This window comes from Trichomonas vaginalis, chromosome II (assembly GCF_026262505.1).
Source record: "Trichomonas vaginalis G3 chromosome II, whole genome shotgun sequence".
NCBI classification, from domain to species: domain Eukaryota; phylum Parabasalia; order Trichomonadida; family Trichomonadidae; genus Trichomonas; species Trichomonas vaginalis.
Window position 1 is genome coordinate 23,400,334 of NC_067204.1, and position 18,576 is coordinate 23,418,909.

Consider the following 18,576-nt stretch of genomic DNA (forward strand, 5'->3'; position numbering starts at 1 on the left):
AAAGTCATAAACTTTGCCATGGTCTCTGTCCCTAGTAGTTTTCATTATCTCACAGAGTTAATGAAAGTCATACTTTCTATCAGATGAAGCATGCAGATGAACATAACGAAAGTTAGTGAGTTTGCCACGAGTTATGAATAAAATATTGGCATATTAGATGAGATAGCTGATGAAACAGATGAAGATAAATTAAATCTTGGACTTTGCCACACTCTGTCCCTAGTTCCTCAAAATCCTTGACAACGTTGCTTAGAAATTTTGGTTCAAAACCTCATCTGATTTTAATCTGTTATGCTACCTGTTAAGTTTCGCGAGATTATAAATGTCATGGAGTTATATAAAAAGGAGGGACAGCTAGGGACACTGGAAGTACTTGTAAGGCTATCTGTTAAGATTGCATGAAATACTAAAAAGTCATGAAATCCATTATCGCTGTGCTAGCTTCACCTTTGATTGAAATGACGACTAAAGTCACTGAAGCAATGAAACAAAAGTTTTTGGTAGAATACATTAAATCAGGAACTATTCCAGAAGGTTTTTACATTCATACTATGAAGGATGGTAGAGTTCAGTTTAGAAAGATAAAGCAACCATTAGATAAAGAAGGAATTTTGAGAAAGATTAAACTTCATGAGGACAACATTGCTGAACTTAAGAAGAAGTTAGAAGAGTTGGAGAAAGGAAGAGAGTTATAAAGCAATGAATTCAACAGGGTGAAAAAGAGGTGAGATCTCACCACTTCACCTAAATTTATTTTTGTGCTATGTTTTCATACGTGTGAGGGTGGTGATATCATTTATTTTTAAGTTTATTTTTATATAAATGACGAAAACTATTGAGATAACAAACTACAACGGTCATGAGTTCAAGAATTTGTTCTTCGTTCCTCGTGAAAATACATTCTATCAGATACGAGGGAGAAAGGGTAAAGTTAGTTTGAGCGTTTATGAAGGAATGAAGAATGGAAAGTTTATACAAGCATACGATACAAACGGTAAGCGTGTTTCATTAGCTTTGTCAAAACTTACTAACATTTATTTTGACAGTGACTTTGACTCTGACGATTGGAGCGACAGCAGCGATACTGAAGAATATGAACTATTGTGTGAAGCCCAGCAATGGGAAGAGTTGCAATACTTTTGTAAGTGAGAACGTTTATTTTTTACAGTAGTGAGGTGAAGTGGTTGGTGGCTTTGTAAATATTTAAGGTTAAGTTGGTGTTTGTGTTTGTGTTGTAAAATATACGTTAACGGTTTTGTAAAGTGTCAAATTCACAAGTATTGCGTACGGAGGAACGCAGTGCCTCCGTACACGAGACTTGTATACTAACTCTTTACATACTGTGCCGAATGTAGTGAAACATTAGTTCAAGGGCAGTTCGTGCGATGCATTAAAAAAAGCAGGAAAAATGATTTTAAAGATCATAAGTGCAAATTTTTACTCCCAATGCCCAACTACGTTCCTGCTGAGCACCAAGTTGAGAATACTCAGCAAGCAGTTGGCTCTGATAATGATCCTTCGTTAGAAGAGATCATTGCCAGGCTTATTGCGAGCCTAGATATAAGCCTTTATGCCACAATGAAGCCAGCATTTAAAAGCTTCCTAGAGAGCTTCGCCAAATGGCTTAAAAATAAAGTCAATCGCGAACAGGGCATCAACTTTACAATCCCAGACATTGAGTTCACACGGCGCGGTGTCAGAGAGGCATTGATTACTTTAGGCAAAACAGACTCCTCTCGGGGCCTAAAGTTCTGCGAGGAATTCCGCATCTTCTCAATTTCCCTGGACTGCGGAACACACAGCAGCCGTCATGGTCTATTCTCTTGTGTGTGCAATCCAGGCAAAACAGATCGCCACCAATTCTTCGACACAACAATTTCGACTAATTGGACATACGAGGACTACCATACATGGTTTGATTCTCTTAACGTTAATAAAAACCACGTAGCTGGAGTAGTCGGAGATGGTTTGCCAGCCCAGGTTAAAGGACTCTGCCACTGGAGGCCAGAAGGAGCCCTTTTCCCTGGCTTACAAACCGTGTACATTCGTTGCTTTAACCACGTCTTGAACAATGCTATTGTCCACGCACGTAAGCAATGTCCATTGTTGAATGAACTGATGAATAGAGTTCACCAGATTATCATTATCTTTAAGAATCACGATATGAGAGCGAGATACAAGATCAGGGTTCCATCAATCCCGGAAACTCGCTGGCTCTACATATATGATACTCTGTTTTTCATCTTTGATAATCTGGAAACAATTAATACTGCTTTAAGAAGTGGAGATCTTCCACTATCCCTTTCCAGAGCTACACGTGAACAGTTACAATGGACACGTGATGGAATTCCTCCACTCTTTAAAGATGCTTTAATGATATTCAAGCCATTAAAGCAACTTCAATTATGGCTGGAATCCAACAAGTCCATGGGTGCTTATGCATTCCTGATGATACAACAGTGCCAAGGGATGTTGGATGAAATGGCAGGAAGATTAACGCCAGATGGTGAAGAGATTCTCCGATCAATCACTACAATATTCAAAAATGATATGAAAGAATATGGTAGAATTGATTTGCTTCGGTTTGCTTTCGGCTTTACACCGTTAGCAAGGAAGATCATCAGAGACAAGAAGGGTTTTGGAGGAAAGACAAGCTATCCACCTATAATGCAGTTGAAAGATGTGCAAGTCCCAACGATTCCTTCCCTGAGGATCATCAATCGCGAGATCACATTTGAGAAACTCGGCGAAATCCTTGAAGAAGAACGAACAGAACGTGTTGACGAGGTAGCCGAGCATGATGAAGAGATCCAGCAAGCAGAAGAGGAACAAATGCTTAACGACGATCATGCAGCCGAAACAAATGCCGATGGTTCGAGGAATTCCTTGGTCTGGGATGTTGTAGATGAAGAGATAAAAGATCTATACACATTCATGATAACAATCCTCAGACAAAGAGCAATTGCCGAATCAACAGTTGATCCAACGATCAATAAAGACGATAGAGCCAAGGAATTGAGTGATGCTTACGATTTCTTCATAGAGCAAGATGATTCCCATCTTATAAATGGTCATCATCTTGCTCAAAATGATGGCAAGTTTTGGTACATGAATGGCATAAAGCAACTAAAAGCAATAAGACCAATTGGAAAAAGGATGATGTCACTTTCGTGCAGTGAAGCAGATGTAGAACGGGTAATATCTGAATTGCGAAAGACAAGAAATTCAATGAACGAATCATGCAAAGAAGAATATGTAGCATGCCGCTTCTTCATCAAGTTGAATGATGATCAATTTGATATTTGATTTTGTTTTTTAATAAAATTTATTAAATAATTTGTTTTAAAAAGTATTATTTTTATTCGTAAAGATATTAGACAGAAGGTGGCCAGCCTAATGTCTATCAATCTTTAATATTAGTAGTAATTTCCCGCATTTCTGAATGATGATTGATTAGCTTTGTTGTTATTGATGTAAAACTGGATAAGTATTAAATAATTATATTAATCTTGGCCAGGGGACTGCTGATGGCCAGTCAGCAGCGGCCACTATGAATCATTATAATTATTTAATACCTAAATTGAGGTAAAAAGCAATAAGACTTGCCGAGCCTCATGCCCCTACCTCATATAAATAGAATCACACTTTAGTGAATCAACATCTATAAGAATGAAGTGTTTTGAAGCTGAAATAATATTGAATAGAAATTAATTTTTTCTGAAATTTTGAATGAAATTATGGGAAATAAAAAAATTACTAAATATTGTATTCATACAAATATATTATTTTAAAGGAAAAATAGATGCTGATAGAAACAATGAAAATTTTTGAAAACTTTACAATTAATTTATGTTCGTTAACCACAGAGCTTGCAATCCAAAGCTCACGTTAGACAACAAGAGTCATGAAGTCTCATACTAAGGGATATCCAACATATATTTTAATAATCTAATGTTTGTGACAAATATTCAACATAAAATTAAGTTTTCGTTTCGTTACAAGGCATTCATACTTTGGAGATATCATGCTAAAGAATTAATAAATAAGATAATAAAATAAATTTATACGTAATTACTTTCATTTAATATGCTTTATGCTGTATAATATTGATTAAGAGGCATTAAAAGGTTCCATAGTCTGCTTTTATAGGCAAGATTTTTGATAAAAATTTTAAATTTTGAAAAATGATGAGAAAAGGAAAAAAGGTAAATGAGAGCAAGAGGAGGGAAAAAAGAAAAAGAAAAGAAAGGGAAAGGGAAAATAAAAGAAAGAAGGACATATAAAAATTTAGATGCGCATTCTTAATGCCGAGGCGGCTTGCCGCCGAGGCGCGATTTTTTTAGGCCTCTACGGTAACCCGGCAATGTTTTTTTAAATCTTGTACAGCCCTAGAAAAAGGTATTTATCACAACAAATTTTCGTAATAGATAATTAATTTATCTAATTAATAATGGTATGAAGATAATGAATATGATCATTCATCATTTTTTGAGCACTATACGAGCTTCGACTATAAGTTAAAACTTGAAATACAAAGATTGAAATTTTCCATTGTTGAATCTGCAATAATATTAATATAAACTTGTTTAACTCTTATGATTCTAATATAGTAGTAATATTGCCGACATATTCGATTGGTTTTTAAACTCAGTAGTAGTATATGAAGGGTTGTGTGACTTTTTTTGTAAACGTAAGAATCATACATTTTTGAATAACTGAAGGTATCACTATGTCACCATGTCACCAGGTTATTTAACTTCTCTTAAAAATGATGACAACATGACATTTAGACAACAGGTACGAAAGGAGGAAGGCATTTATGTCTTACATTTTTGAATAATTTATTTTTTATTTTGTATGAAATTTTCACAAACCCTTTACATAATGAAACTTTTTTTGTTACATCTATATATAGACGATGCATTAAAATATATTTATTTATAAATCATTAAAAAATTAACATTAATTTTAAAATAATTTATTTTATCTTTTATAAAAGAAGCTATATATAGATGATGTTAGATATTCCGCGATTAATTAAACATTGTTTAAATCCTGAATGGGTTAAACTTCAATTTAAAAATGAAGATTGTGAATTATTAAAAAAATATGAAAGCCAAAATAAGCTAATGATTATTTGAATTTATGAAATCAATTATTTGATTCATTCTTTCTTCAATCTCTTCTATTCTTTTTGTTAAATCATCTATTTTCATTAATGAGGTGATTCTTGATTGAGGAATAGATTTCAAACTAACCACCCCTTTTATTTTTGAAATTTTGAATCCATTAACTTTAAACATTTTATTCAATTTACATGTTGTCAATTCTTCAAATAATTTTTTATTATTAGCATAATAGTCATTAAATTCTTCAACAGATGAAAAAATTTTTATTTCAGTAATTGGTTTAACAACGTTTATTTTTTGTTGAACATTTTCACTTTCATTTATTTCTTCCTCCTCTGTTTCATTTATTTTTAAAATCGGTTTCATTTATCATTAAATAAAAATTAGAATATAAGTGATGAAATATATTTTTTTAATTAATATTAAATCAGAAATGGCGGCAGGATTCTTTAAAAAATTATGGGATGGAATTAAGAAAGCTGCGGGTTGGGTTTATAAAAAGATTATTAAACCGTTGCAAACTTTTTGGCACCAGTAGCGAAAACGGCAGGAACTATCATAGGTGGAGTATTAGGTACTAAAGCAGGTAATCGGCGATGGAGCACAAGCAGGTAACGCAGTTGGTGAATTGCTGAAGGAATACTTAATAAAATATGAGGTAGATAGTGGAAAAATAAATTATTTTAAAATTATTTTTATCTTAGTATCGGTTGTAGTCTTTGATAAACTTTTTCTCCTTATTTAAAACTTCTCTTTGGGGCAGCTTTTGGTGTTATTGATTCAGCAATGTCACTAATTGCTTCTTTATTCTTAAATATCCAAATTGCCCCCTTCTTCAATGTTTCCCAAACTTTACTCGCTCCTCTTTTTACTCTATCCCACAGTTTCTTAAATATACCTGCAGCCATAGTTGATTATTTCATTAAAATTAAAAATTCATTTTCATCTTTTAATTTGATTTTTTATTTATTAATAAATGACGACTAACTATTTGGTGCCAAACACTAAACCAATTAATGGAAATGTGTTTCATTCATTCGAAAAGATAAATGAAATATTCGCAAAGAATGATGGTAGAAGATATTATAGAGAACTTGAAAGTTCATGCTATGACTCTGATGCTCCATATTTTGATGATAAACAAACTCATTTAAGAATTACAAATCCAGCTCATGATGTGAACCAATTAGGTGACACATATTAAACGCAAAGTTAAAGCAACTCTAGTTTCAAATAAAGCTTTCACATGTGATGCCGCTTTTAAATGCATGCGTTTATTCGTTGGTTACAAATCATCAAATCAAAGCTTTAAACAATTAGAAGTAGAAACCGAAAGAGGTGATGCCGGTTATCTTCAGATGGATTGCGCCCGTGAATCTTTCGCATTTGCAACATATAAACCAAAATCAGAAAGGAAAGTTAAAAAGTTTGTTCATTCGTTATATAATAATGTTCAAAAATATGATAACTCAGTATGTGGTAAATATATTGACCCTTCAGAAGTTTTCAAGAAAGCAAATGAAGAAGTTGATGTCACTTTTGATATGATTATTCCGGTAAATGATTTGTTAGCATTTCAGGCGTTCGATGATTATCCTAATCATTTGGTGATATCATTCTTAAATATTATGTTTTCAGGGATACTTTAGTATTTTGTCAGGTTGACCCGTTAAGAGTTGCTGATTTACAAATTACGTTTATGAAAAGATAACTGATGAAAATTATGAAAAGATTATGAATCATGTTTATAAATATGATCGCAAATTCCAACAAATCGGACTTCCTGCCAAATTAATTACAAGCTTAGCCGCTACATCTGCTGACGCAACAGTTGATGACGTTATTATTTCATGCACAAAGATGGAAGTTTTAGAGGATAAATGCATTACACCAGGATACGGTTTAATTGAAGAATCAGTTAAAGCAATACCACGTTTATTCAGTAAGGAAGATCCATTCATGATTCCAGCTCAACATATTGACGTTCGTTCACTAAATGGAGTTGCATCACTCCTGAAGGTATCAGCTCAGATTTCTCATACGCTCTTCATAATGTTACAGATGTTGTGTTAGCATTTCCGAAGAATGCAATGCAAAGAACAGTTTTAGAAAATCCAATGCTTCGAGGTCTTCAGGTCACTATAATTCCAGAAAACTTCCCCGATCAAGTGATGACCACAGTGGGTGACATATTCTTTACACGTATGCTTCAAGCTTCTGATTTAGATGGAGTGAATGAATGCACAGAAGAATATGAGGACTCATTAACTAGACCACTGAATGATGATAATGGCACGCCATTAGCTAGAACATGGAAAGACCAAACTTCATTCTTATGCACTATTCCAGTTCAACGTGATGGAGCGGGTATATTCTTTGATGGATTAGAAACTTTCAATTCACAAGTTACAGTACAAGTGAAAGCTTATCCAATCATTCAGGTGAAAATGACACTTACTGTTCAAAGGTGACAAATCCTCCTCAGGTTTGTTTTACTAGGACTACATATTGGACATGGACACCGGACAAAGGTTTGAAATATCATCCAACAGGTACACCACCACAGTATAGAAGTTCATATGATGAAATATTGATGAATAGAAATGTTTAAAATTATAAATTTATTTTTGATTAAATGGATTTAAATTCATCCACTCCTTATGAAGAATTAGCAGGAGTATATAATACATACGTAGATGATATGATTAATGAAGCATTGAGTGATAATAGAAATGCTCTATCTAAGGAAAAATTAATGAAAATTCCATATTCTGAATGTTACTTAAATTCAATCACTGCAGCAATTGGTAAACAAAATAAAGGTAAAACATTAACGATATTAAAACAAATTATCATTATTGCTAACACTTCCCCCTATTCACATGTGTTAATTTATATCAGCCGTTCAGGTTCACCTTCAGATGATACATTTGAATCTTTAAAGCATTTAATCAAAATTCCAATTATTTATTATCACAAGAAGAAGCAGAAGATTATTTAAAAAACTTTTTAATGTATAAAGAATTATATAATACAATCAAGAAGCAAGGATTAGAGGATAAAATTATTGATAAACAACGGGATGAATTATTTGAAACACTTTCTATTTCAAATTTTGATAGAGAATTTTTGCATTCACTCATTTTTCTAGATGATGCAGTGAAATCAAAACTAATAACAAACGAGAAATCAATTTTAATCAGTTATTAACTCAATGTCGACACATTCAGTGTTCATTTCTTTATGGCTGTTCAATACTTCAAAGCATTAAGCACAAACATTAAATCAAATCTATCAACCCTTTTCATTTTCAGTGGGTTTAGTCGTCAACAGTTGAACGTTATGCTTTATCAAGTGAATTTACCAATGAGCATTAATGAACTTTACACACAATATCAGCAATTAGGTGAACATGGGAAATAATAGTTGATTTAAATAAAGGAAGTGTTAAATTTGATTAACTTTTTATAATTAATTTTTATTTTTATTTATAATTAAACATGACTGAAATGGCAAATCTTCTACAGGTTCCATTAAAACAAGGAACAAACAAAAAGGTGCATATAATAGAACTATGAAAGTTCCTGATGGAATGAAAGAATTAGTTCATATTGTTGCTGGTCTTCAAAAAGATGTTAAACAAATGAGAAACGTTTTAACATTACCAGAAGCTCAAGCATATGCCAAACGTCAAGGTCCAAAATTGGGAAGCACACGAAGCAGACATTACGGGTCCAAATGGAAAACCTGATGGTATAAATGAAGTTTTCGTTACTGATGGTCAAGGTAATATTAAAGTCATAAATGGTTATAAATTAACTATAACTGATTATCCTAAACGTAAAGCATATAATGAACGTTATCCTATGCAATTTGATGAAAATGGAAAAGCTGTTAAACAATACATTGGAGAAGGTGAAAATGGTCCAATTAATTCATACCGTTATAATCCATATTCTTATTTCAATGAAGAATTAAATGCTATTGAAGAGGGACCGGATGGATTACCACGATATTCTAACCAGTTTGATGGTCAATATGCAAACATTAGACCTGAAATTTCAGCTAAGAAATTCTTTAAAGTTGCTTTATTCGATCCAGTTTTCGCAAATGTTAAAGATGAACTTAAACAGCAATTCCAACCAATTATAGTAGCAAGAATTGCATCAGGTGCTTTATCTCAAGCATTCAAAGATTTAATTAAGAAACCATTATATCAGCAACGAGGTTTAACTTATGATTTAGTTAAGGAATCAGATAAAAGAAAATTTGAGAAATCAATGATTATAAGAATGCAATTAATGAATATATTCGGTCTATTAATTACGATGAAACAGCTAAAAATCAACTTCATGAACAAATACAGGGAATAATAGATTCAAAAGTTCCAGCAAAATAAAAGTTTAAATATATTTTTTTATTCGATTATAAATGAGAAGACGTTTCACTAGTCAAAAGAACACTAACGCAAAAGCAGAGATTACGGTTGGTTATAACGTAAATGATGATAAATCACGAATTATTCAAAATGTTAAAGTTAATGTTAGCCCTGAATTAACAAGGTCAGCAACTCAACCAAATTTATTAACTCGTGACTTACCGAAAAAGGAGGAGGAGCAAAATAAAGAAGATGGAGACCCAATCATTTTATCTGAACCCGGTAAAGAACCTGTTGAAATTCCCACTTATCCAACATACCCCCCACCTCTTTCATCAAACATCGAGAACCCATATAAAATAGACATTAATTCTGAATTAATGAAAATTTACCGTGATATATAATAATTAATAATTATGATTCAATAATAAATTTAATTGACCAATCCGTTTAATTATTTTACCTTATGAATCATTAATTCACATTATTGCCATTCTTTGTGATGTTCAAGATTCAGACGTTAAGATTCAATTTTTCATAGATGATGAGGTTTCATGCTGCGGAACAGTTGCAAAAATAAATCCTATAAAGGATATTAGCACAATTAAGATATCAAAGAACGGAACAACAACTGAACTTCATTTAACATATAATGATATTTATAATAAAATAGTTGATGAATATAAAATATCACTTGAAAAATTCTTTTAAGGCTATTTAATATTCAAGCATTAACATTATCGAATAATAATCCTTTGAATCATAATCAATAATAATTGACCTTTCACCAGTTTCTATCGTTTGTTTTATTTCTTTTGTTCCCCACTATCCGGATCGGTCATTGTAATTGTTTTTGTTATAGTATCAGCTTTATCTTTAACTTCAATCTTTTTTCCATCGGGATATTTAAACCAAAATTCCAAAAATTCGATATTGTCAATCTGTTCATATTTTAATCTATCAATTACATTTTTAATACCATCTGAAAATCTTATGAAATGGTCATTATATGGTTTGATTGAACTAAATTTGAATGAAGTGAAATATAACCTGTTGATGAATATGACACCGACTCATATTTTCTGAAAACACTAAAATTTATAACATGAATGAATTTCTTATTCGTTGAATTTATGAATTCTTGAGGTAATCTTATTCTAGTTTTATTATCACTGGAAAATAACGCTTTACCATATTTTTAATCGTAATAAAAATGTCAATTATCAATATTATTTCGAATAATAGCTGTGAATTAAATTTAACAGTTAGCGGAATTTATAATGTTACTCTCGTTTCTGTGAGTGGTAAATTTAATCCCATTCTTTTAGACCTTCAGATTATATATCATTTATTAAAGATGACCTTGAAAAAACGTATGATATGTATATAAATAATGTGATAGCGAAATGGGATATTAACATGATTTAAGTTATTTAAATGAATCATTTATCGTATGGTATGAAGAAAATTTTAAATCAAAACCTGATAAACTTTTTGAACTTGATGAAATAAATAACCTTATTAAATTCCGCTGAAAATTAAATTTTGTACTCCTCATCTTCGTTCATTGTTGGGATATTAAATTTTGAAAAAGATGTTGGGGATGTTTTGTATTCTGACACTGGTTCCAATTTCATTTTAATCAAATGTGATAAAGTTAATACCCCAATGAGATTTTCACATCAAACATTAGACCCTAACTCTTACCCATCAATACAAAACATTTTATCCATCAACTTAAACACATTTTCTTTATCATATCCGTTTCAATTATCCGGGAATTCATTTATTCTTCATTCAAAAGATTTATCAAATATTAAATTTAGAATAACTGACCTATTTGATTGTGATTTAGAATTTATGAATGAAATATTATGGCAATTTCAAATAGAGAAAATAGCTGATGAGATAACGGATTAAATATTTATTTTTAAATCATAATAAATGATTAAACCACAACAACTTAAGGTGCAAAGCGCCCAGGTCCTTCAGACCATTACATACGCCATATATGCATATAATTCAAAGATGGCAGAACAAACGCAAAGGTTGAAATATGGAGATTTGAGATAGTATTGAAAAATGAACCATTTCGAATTCGTTTGCAAAGGTGGTGCGTGATATCAAATATAAAAGAAATTTTATTTATGAATTCTAAAATTAAAGGATAACGGATGATATAACATCAATTCCACCAGAAGAACAGAGATATTACGCATTAAATGCATTTCCTAAAGTTTTGAAGATTGGAAGATTTAATTTAAATGAGGAATTCATAGAAGGTTTCCTAAACGACATAATGAAGAAAGCATAAGGAATATGTGGATAGTGAGTTAAATAAGAAGGCAAATTTGGTTTATGTTGATGAAAAAGATAATGAAATTAAAGAAAAGTTGAATGGTATCATGAATGGACATTTGAGACTTTTAAAGTTAAAGCTGATACAGAATGGGTTTTGGGATGTTTAGACCTTAAAGCAGATAAAACTTATGTTGATGAAAATTATGCAAAGAAGTCGGAAGTAAATGATGATTACAAGCATGAAAAATGAAATACTTCAAACATTATATCCTGTTGGTTCTATTTATACGTCAATGAACTCAACAAATCCATCAACAGTTTTAGGTTTTGGTATGTGGAAGCAGATTGTAGATAAATGCTTATACTGTGCTAGATATTCAAAGCAAACAGGTGGTTCGAAGAAAATTAAAGAAGCAAACCTTCCACCGCACACTCATACAGGAACTACAAACTTTTCTGGCGACCATAGCCACTCATTAAGAGACCACCCATTATACAACTCAGAATATGAAGCCGGTTATGATGTTTTATCTCCAGATTATAACCATTCAGCAAAAAAGATTTTTCGACAAACTGAACCGGGAGGAAATCATTCACACACTTTCACAACAAATCCAACAGGCTTGGGTAAAGATTACATGCCACCATTTGTGACTATATTCGCATGGTACCGCGTTCAATGAACGCGCTTGAGCCCAGACCTTTGGGTCAAGGCTTACCGAATGAACTAAATATATTTTATGTCTGTAATTAATTAGGTAATGAAGTAATGGATGAACTGGAGAAATAAATGTTTACGTTAATGGTTTCAGGTTATTCAATAATTAATTATTTTTGAATAACTGAAGGTGTCACTACGTCACCATGTGTCACTCGGTTAATTAACTTCACTGAAAATGATGACAACATGACATTTTGACAACATTCCTGGAAATTTGATGCAGTCCAAAAATAACGTTAGTTTTATTTTTTCAACTTTTTATTTTGTATGTAAGAACAGAAATGTCAGTCGAAGCAAAAACATTCACGAACAAATCTAATGGCGAAACATTCACAAAAGGCACTTATAATGGTATTGAAGTCTTACGTAGAGACAAGGATGGTTACATTAATGCAACAAATATGTGCCAGCAGTTTAGGAAAGACTTTAGAAAGTTGTTGAAAATAAGTCCTGGGAAGAGTATTATAAGGCATTGTGAAGAATATAGCAACAGTCCGAATTCCGGCGGTTGCTTTTTATACAAAATTCATGCAGGAATTCCTGATGAAATCAAAACAGGTTAGAGGAACGTATGTAGACCCAAGACTTATAAACTATATAGCAATGTGGGCTTCTCCAAAATATTGCATAGCAGTTGGAAAAATTATGGACTCCATAGACAAGAAAGTTCATGAGAAATTAGATGAAGAAGAACTCGAAGATACAGTAGAGAATGCAAAAACATTTGTTTGAAGAAGAAGTTAGAAAAATGTGCGAAAAACAATTAGAACATGAACGTGAGATATGTTATGGTTATAGAGATTCTCCATACGAACTAGACCAATGGGAACAAGAAGATTTAAAGAGAGAATTTAGAGAATATGAACTCGCTAAGATAGCATTAGAAGCTGCAGAAAAGAAGTTAAAAAGTTTGGGGTCGTTTTGTACAAAAATATTTGTGATAAATGAACCATTTATTTTTGTCATAAACGACCAAAAATATATTTTATCGTTAATGGTTTCAGGTTATTCAATAATGAATTATTTTTGAAGAACTGAAGGTGTCACTATGTCACCAGGTTAATTAACTTCTCTTAAAAATGATGACAACATGACATTTTGACAACAGTCGGGGAAATTTGATGCAGTCCAAAAATAACGTTAGTTTTAAAATTATTTTTATTTTTTTATTCCTATATAAATGACAGCAACAAACAACAACAGCAACTATATCGTTTCTGATGAAAAAGTTATTGATTCATTAGCTGAGGAATTAGTTGTGGCAGAAACTAAAACCCTCAACGAAAGAATTGGTGAAAACAAGATTGATTTACATAACTACCTCAAACATGATGGAGGAAGAGGAAGGAAAACTGGTATGGCTTATTAGTAAATAAAATTTCAAATTTAACGATTATAGATGTTGATATCATAAATCGTACAATGATGAACTTAAAGAAACAGTTAGAAAAGATATTTTATCAAAACTTTCGGATAAAGATGTTATCGTTAAAACCGCTTCAGGAGGTCTTCATATTTATTGCAACACTAATTTCTTCTATTCAGTTTCGAACAGAATGATTAAATGCTATTCCTGCAATGATTATGATATTGATATCATGACTTCTATTGATGATTCAAAGCGTTCTTTAGTGGTTATGGCTGATTCAAGAGTTCGAAAGAATGCAACAGAACCAATCAATACATACTCATTCATTCGTGGAAGTTATGACTCGACCATAACCAGAACAGTGAATGATATATTAAATGATTTGAATATTAAGGTAAGAGTTGAACAGAAGAACGAAGAAATAAAGACTATTATGAATGAAAACAAAGATGTAAACATTGACGATAAACTTGCCCAGAGCATAGTCGATGGCATCTGTGATTTTGAAGTACATAATGACGGTGGAAACATGAATTTGGAAAAAGAAATAACATTATTCACACTGTTTCAAGCAATTAATTCGTTACCTAATCATTTAATTAATGAAGCATACGATAACGTTTATAACTTCTGCAGCTTAACTGAAAATGCAAAAAGTAATTTTGAAAAAGCACGTAGTAGATATGCACATTTAATGACTTCTCCATTTGTTTTAGTGAAGATTCTAAAACTATATCAAAAAGAATATTATGATGAATATGTTTTACCTTTATTACGTAAGCCAAAAATAACATTTGATATAAAACTTGATGACTCGTTTTTGATAACAGATATTAGACGCAAGGCTGAAAATCATCAGTATAAAAACAGTTCTGAAGTAATTGAGGATTTATCACGTGTAATCCGTTTTGTAGATTGTGGAAACAAATACTTCATTCAAAAGGACTATAATATCCACGACAAAATGAATCAAATATCATTCGTTCTTCAATCAAACATGAAAGAGTCACTTAAAATGATTAAATTATTTAAAGAAGAAGGTAAAACAATAACAGCATGGGACGTACTACTAAATCAATTGTCTTCATTAACCGTTAAGGGTGTTTGCTTTAAATCTGATTCCCCAGATGTTTTCTCAACGTTTCAGGGTTATAAATACAACATTCTTGAAAAGCCTGATTACTCAAAAATTGAGATGTTTATGAATTTCATTAAAGAAGCCATTTGTGATAATAACGATGAAGTGTATAAATACCTTCTCAGCTGGATTGCATCAATGATTCAACATCCTGGAATCAAGAATGAAACAGCAATTATTTTGAAAGGACTTCAGGGAACAGGTAAAAACAGATTTACAGACATTATTTCTGAACTTCTCGCCGGTTATTCATGCAAAAACATTACCGAAATAAGTGAGCTAACGGGTAATTTCAATTCAGTAGTTGAGAATAAAATGTTTCTTGTACTTAATGAACTCAAGAATGTAGGTGAAGATAGACTCGCAAACTTCAACGCTTTGAAATCAATTATTACGGATAATGAGATTAGAATTAATGAAAAGAATCAACCCAGAAGAACTGCTCAGAATGTTGCCAATTTCATTTTGGTAACTAATAACGTCTACCCTGTCAAAATTGAAGTTGGAGACAGAAGATACGTAGTTTTAAGAGTTAATGGTAAATTCAAGGGTCAATTTGATTACTTCAAGAATTTGATGAATTCATGCACTAAGGAATTTTATGATAATTTACTGACGTATTTTATGCAATATGACCTTTCATCATTTAATGTACGAATCATACCGATGACTGAAGCCAAACAAGATTTAATCGAGTTATCAACAAATCCTTTAGATGTATGTATAAATACACATTATGATGAATTGTGTGCAGGTATGACGTGTAAAAATGCTCTATTCTGCAAACCATCAGACATGAAAGACAAGAATTTCCAAATGAGCATTAAGGATAAATGTGATAAGAAACAGAGAAGAATAGATGGTAAACAAACATGGTGTTATGTTTTGAAAGAAGAAATGAAAGGATTATATAAACAGGTTGAACCAAACGATAATGAGGATTCATTTACTGACGATGAAATACCTGTAAATGAAGCTTTATAAAGTATGATTGGAATTTATTTTTGCATTAATCCTGCTGTGTTGTCAAAATGTCATGTTGTCAGTAATTTTAAGAGAAGTTAATTAACCGAGTGACACATGGTGACGTAGTGACACCTTCAGTTCTTCAAAAATAATTAATTATTGCCTTCCTCCTTTCGTACCTGTTGTCAAAATGTCATGTTGTCAGTAATTTTAAGAGAAGTTAATTAACCGAGTGACACATGGTGACGTAGTGACACCTTCAGTTCTTCAAAAATAATTAATTATTGAATAACCCGAAACCATTAACGATAAAATAACTGATAACAAAATTTTATTTTTATATAAATGGATACCCCACAAGCTCAAAATTTACCACGAATCATAACAAGGGAGGAAATGATGCAAGAACTAATTAAAAACAACAAACCACGAAAACCGAGAAGATGTGGTTATGCAGTAATGATGCAAGAACCCGGAAGGGTTCGGGAAGAGGAATAAAAATTAAATTTGGATTGAGTTTAAAAATTCATCTTTATTAAATTCATCTCTTCCAATCAATTTATTTATTCTATTAAATTCTTTTATTTTTGCTTCACCCAGTTTAATGATTGAACGGTAAGTTTCTAATTTTTCGATTATTTCTTTCCTCTCTTTATCGTTTTCAACCCCACCGCATTGCGGCTTCTTTTTGTAATAGCATATTTTTGATTTAATTCTGTTTAGTTTCTTTTTATATTCATTGTCTGGACTCTTGGCTGCTTTGTTGTCACTCATTTCTTACGAAATAAAAAAATTAAATATTATTTAAATATAATGGAGTAATAAAATAAATCGGAATTTCTATTAATTTATTGTCAACTTCAACTAATACATTACCGTTAATATATCTAACAAATTCAGCTATTGTGTCAAATCTTCGTCTTCTTTTTGTCATTGATTTATCAGTTTTTCCATAATCGAGATGAATCAAAACTTTATCCCCTTGTTTTAAAATTCATGAGCCCCGAATTAATTTGTTCACGTTTAACATCATTCAACCTTTCCATTTGTTTTCTAATATATTCCCATTCTTTTGAAATATCATTTTTCATTTCCACTGGTTTCATGTTTATAGTTCTATGCCATGTATTATTGTAATAATATACTAACTGTTGTATGATGGAGTCATGATTTCCATCCCAGTATATCTGACCGTTAACCCCTAACGCATCTCTAAGAGTTCTCATTACCGCATCAACTATTTTATTATGAAACGTATATGGAGAGGATGAAAAGAAAAAATTAATTTGTGGGAAATAATGAGCCATAGCTGCCTGAAATCCTTTATCACCATCACCCCTGATATTATCTACTCTTTCATGATCTAGTAAGTATTGTATAGCTCTTCTTGTTTCCTGTTCTGTTTTCCCTTTCACCGGAATGCAATATAAATATCTAGTGTTAATGTTAATGGCAAATAAATAAGTAACGTTTCCTTTTGAATATTCCAGATGATCGATTTCGTATGAATATGGATATGGAGCAAATGAAGGGCGACTAAATTTTTCCTTTAACGGTTGAATTTTTGGGTCAGTTGGTTTATTTAATATTTTGAAATCCTTTTTAAAATCTTTTTGCTTCTTTAATGTTTGAAATGGATATAATAAAGTGAATGATGAAGGATTAACTGAAGGAGGAGGTACTACTGTTGGAGGTGGTTTAATTTTATCTGCTTTGATTTTGGATGATGAAGTTTTAGTTGTTGATTTTCCTTTCATTAATTCTGGATGTATTCTATTCATTTGTTTTAAATATGCTGTATATAAAGGTTTGATATACTTTCCCGCTTCGAGTTTATGTTGAAGGATGAATTCCAAAAGTTGATCTTCATTTAAAAGTCGGGTTGAATATGGTTTAACTAATGAATCATAAATTAAAGCTTGTGCTTCATTTATGGTCTGAAGGACCTGGGTGTTTTGCATCTTTTGTTTTTGTTCCTTTGGCTTTTGCGGCTCAGGATTATATAATTTATATAATTCATCAATATCTTCTTCTGTTAATACTTTATTTTTGAAATCTTTCAATTGTTTAAGTTGTGATTTAGTTTTTCCCTTTGAATATTCATTATTTTTAATTTTGTCTTTAATTTTAGAAATTATTTTATCATGATATTTCAAAACTTCATTTTTATAATACGGATAATAATAATCCATATCATCACCCGTTATATTGTTATCATGTTTTTGGAGATATGATTTTAATTCATAATAATTAAGAAAATTTTGATTAAGTACTAAATCATCAATTAAATTTTTTAAATCTACGCTATTCATTTATATAAAAATAAAATAAGTGTTTTAATGGTGCCCGCCTCTTTGAATCATAGTATCAAAACCATTATTTACGGTTCCTTTTGTCTCTTCTGTGGCATTTTATTAAAAATAAAATTTTAAATTGTATTAAATAAATGGCATACAACATCCATTTTCACAACATACAGCCTTAGTGTGTGCTCCTGTTAATGCAGTCTTACCGATTGTTAAGCGAGTCATTGACCCGTTTTTAAGTTGTAAATTAATATTCTGACCATCAAAT

General features: G+C 31.5%; 4 protein-coding genes and 6 pseudogenes across 10 annotated transcripts, besides 2 other annotated features; 7 read left to right on the forward strand and 3 right to left on the reverse strand.

Moving 5' to 3' along the window:
* Positions 1 to 416: 416 nt before the first annotated feature.
* Positions 417 to 695, forward strand: TVAGG3_0596360 (uncharacterized protein; the record flags this gene model as incomplete). Its single annotated transcript, XM_001328130.1, has 1 exon — positions 417 to 695. The coding sequence occupies one exon, from the start codon at positions 417 to 419 to the stop codon at positions 693 to 695; it is 279 nt and encodes a 92-aa protein (XP_001328165.1).
* Positions 696 to 822: 127 nt separating this feature from the next.
* Positions 823 to 1,149, forward strand: TVAGG3_0596370 (uncharacterized protein; the record flags this gene model as incomplete). The annotated part of the gene is made up of 1 exon (XM_001290283.1): positions 823 to 1,149. The coding sequence occupies one exon, from the start codon at positions 823 to 825 to the stop codon at positions 1,147 to 1,149; it is 327 nt and encodes a 108-aa protein (XP_001290284.1).
* Positions 1,150 to 1,446: 297 nt separating this feature from the next.
* TVAGG3_0596380 (ribonuclease H-like family) lies at positions 1,447 to 3,306 on the forward strand (the record flags this gene model as incomplete). The annotated part of the gene is made up of 1 exon (XM_001301673.2): positions 1,447 to 3,306. The coding sequence occupies one exon, from the start codon at positions 1,447 to 1,449 to the stop codon at positions 3,304 to 3,306; it is 1,860 nt and encodes a 619-aa protein (XP_001301674.2).
* Positions 3,307 to 4,200: 894 nt separating this feature from the next.
* Positions 4,201 to 4,395: a mobile genetic element.
* Positions 4,396 to 5,824: 1,429 nt separating this feature from the next.
* On the reverse strand, positions 5,825 to 6,037 carry TVAGG3_0596400 (annotated as a pseudogene). The gene has a single exon. A coding segment is annotated over exon 1 (213 nt).
* Positions 6,038 to 6,105: 68 nt separating this feature from the next.
* Positions 6,106 to 6,715, forward strand: TVAGG3_0596410 (annotated as a pseudogene). Its single transcript has one exon. A coding segment is annotated over exon 1 (610 nt).
* Positions 6,716 to 7,165: 450 nt separating this feature from the next.
* Positions 7,166 to 18,576: part of a mobile genetic element that runs on past the window's edge.
* TVAGG3_0596430 lies at positions 11,807 to 12,491 on the forward strand (annotated as a pseudogene). Its single transcript has one exon. A coding segment is annotated over exon 1 (685 nt).
* Positions 13,024 to 13,473, forward strand: TVAGG3_0596440 (annotated as a pseudogene). Its single transcript has one exon. A coding segment is annotated over exon 1 (450 nt).
* Positions 13,710 to 16,020, forward strand: TVAGG3_0596450 (annotated as a pseudogene). Its single transcript has one exon. A coding segment is annotated over exon 1 (2,311 nt).
* On the reverse strand, positions 16,504 to 16,776 carry TVAGG3_0596460 (uncharacterized protein; the record flags this gene model as incomplete). Its single annotated transcript, XM_001301675.1, has 1 exon — positions 16,504 to 16,776. One exon carries the CDS (start codon positions 16,774 to 16,776, stop codon positions 16,504 to 16,506), a length of 273 nt encoding a protein of 90 aa, XP_001301676.1.
* Positions 16,846 to 18,314, reverse strand: TVAGG3_0596470 (annotated as a pseudogene). Its single transcript has one exon. A coding segment is annotated over exon 1 (1,469 nt).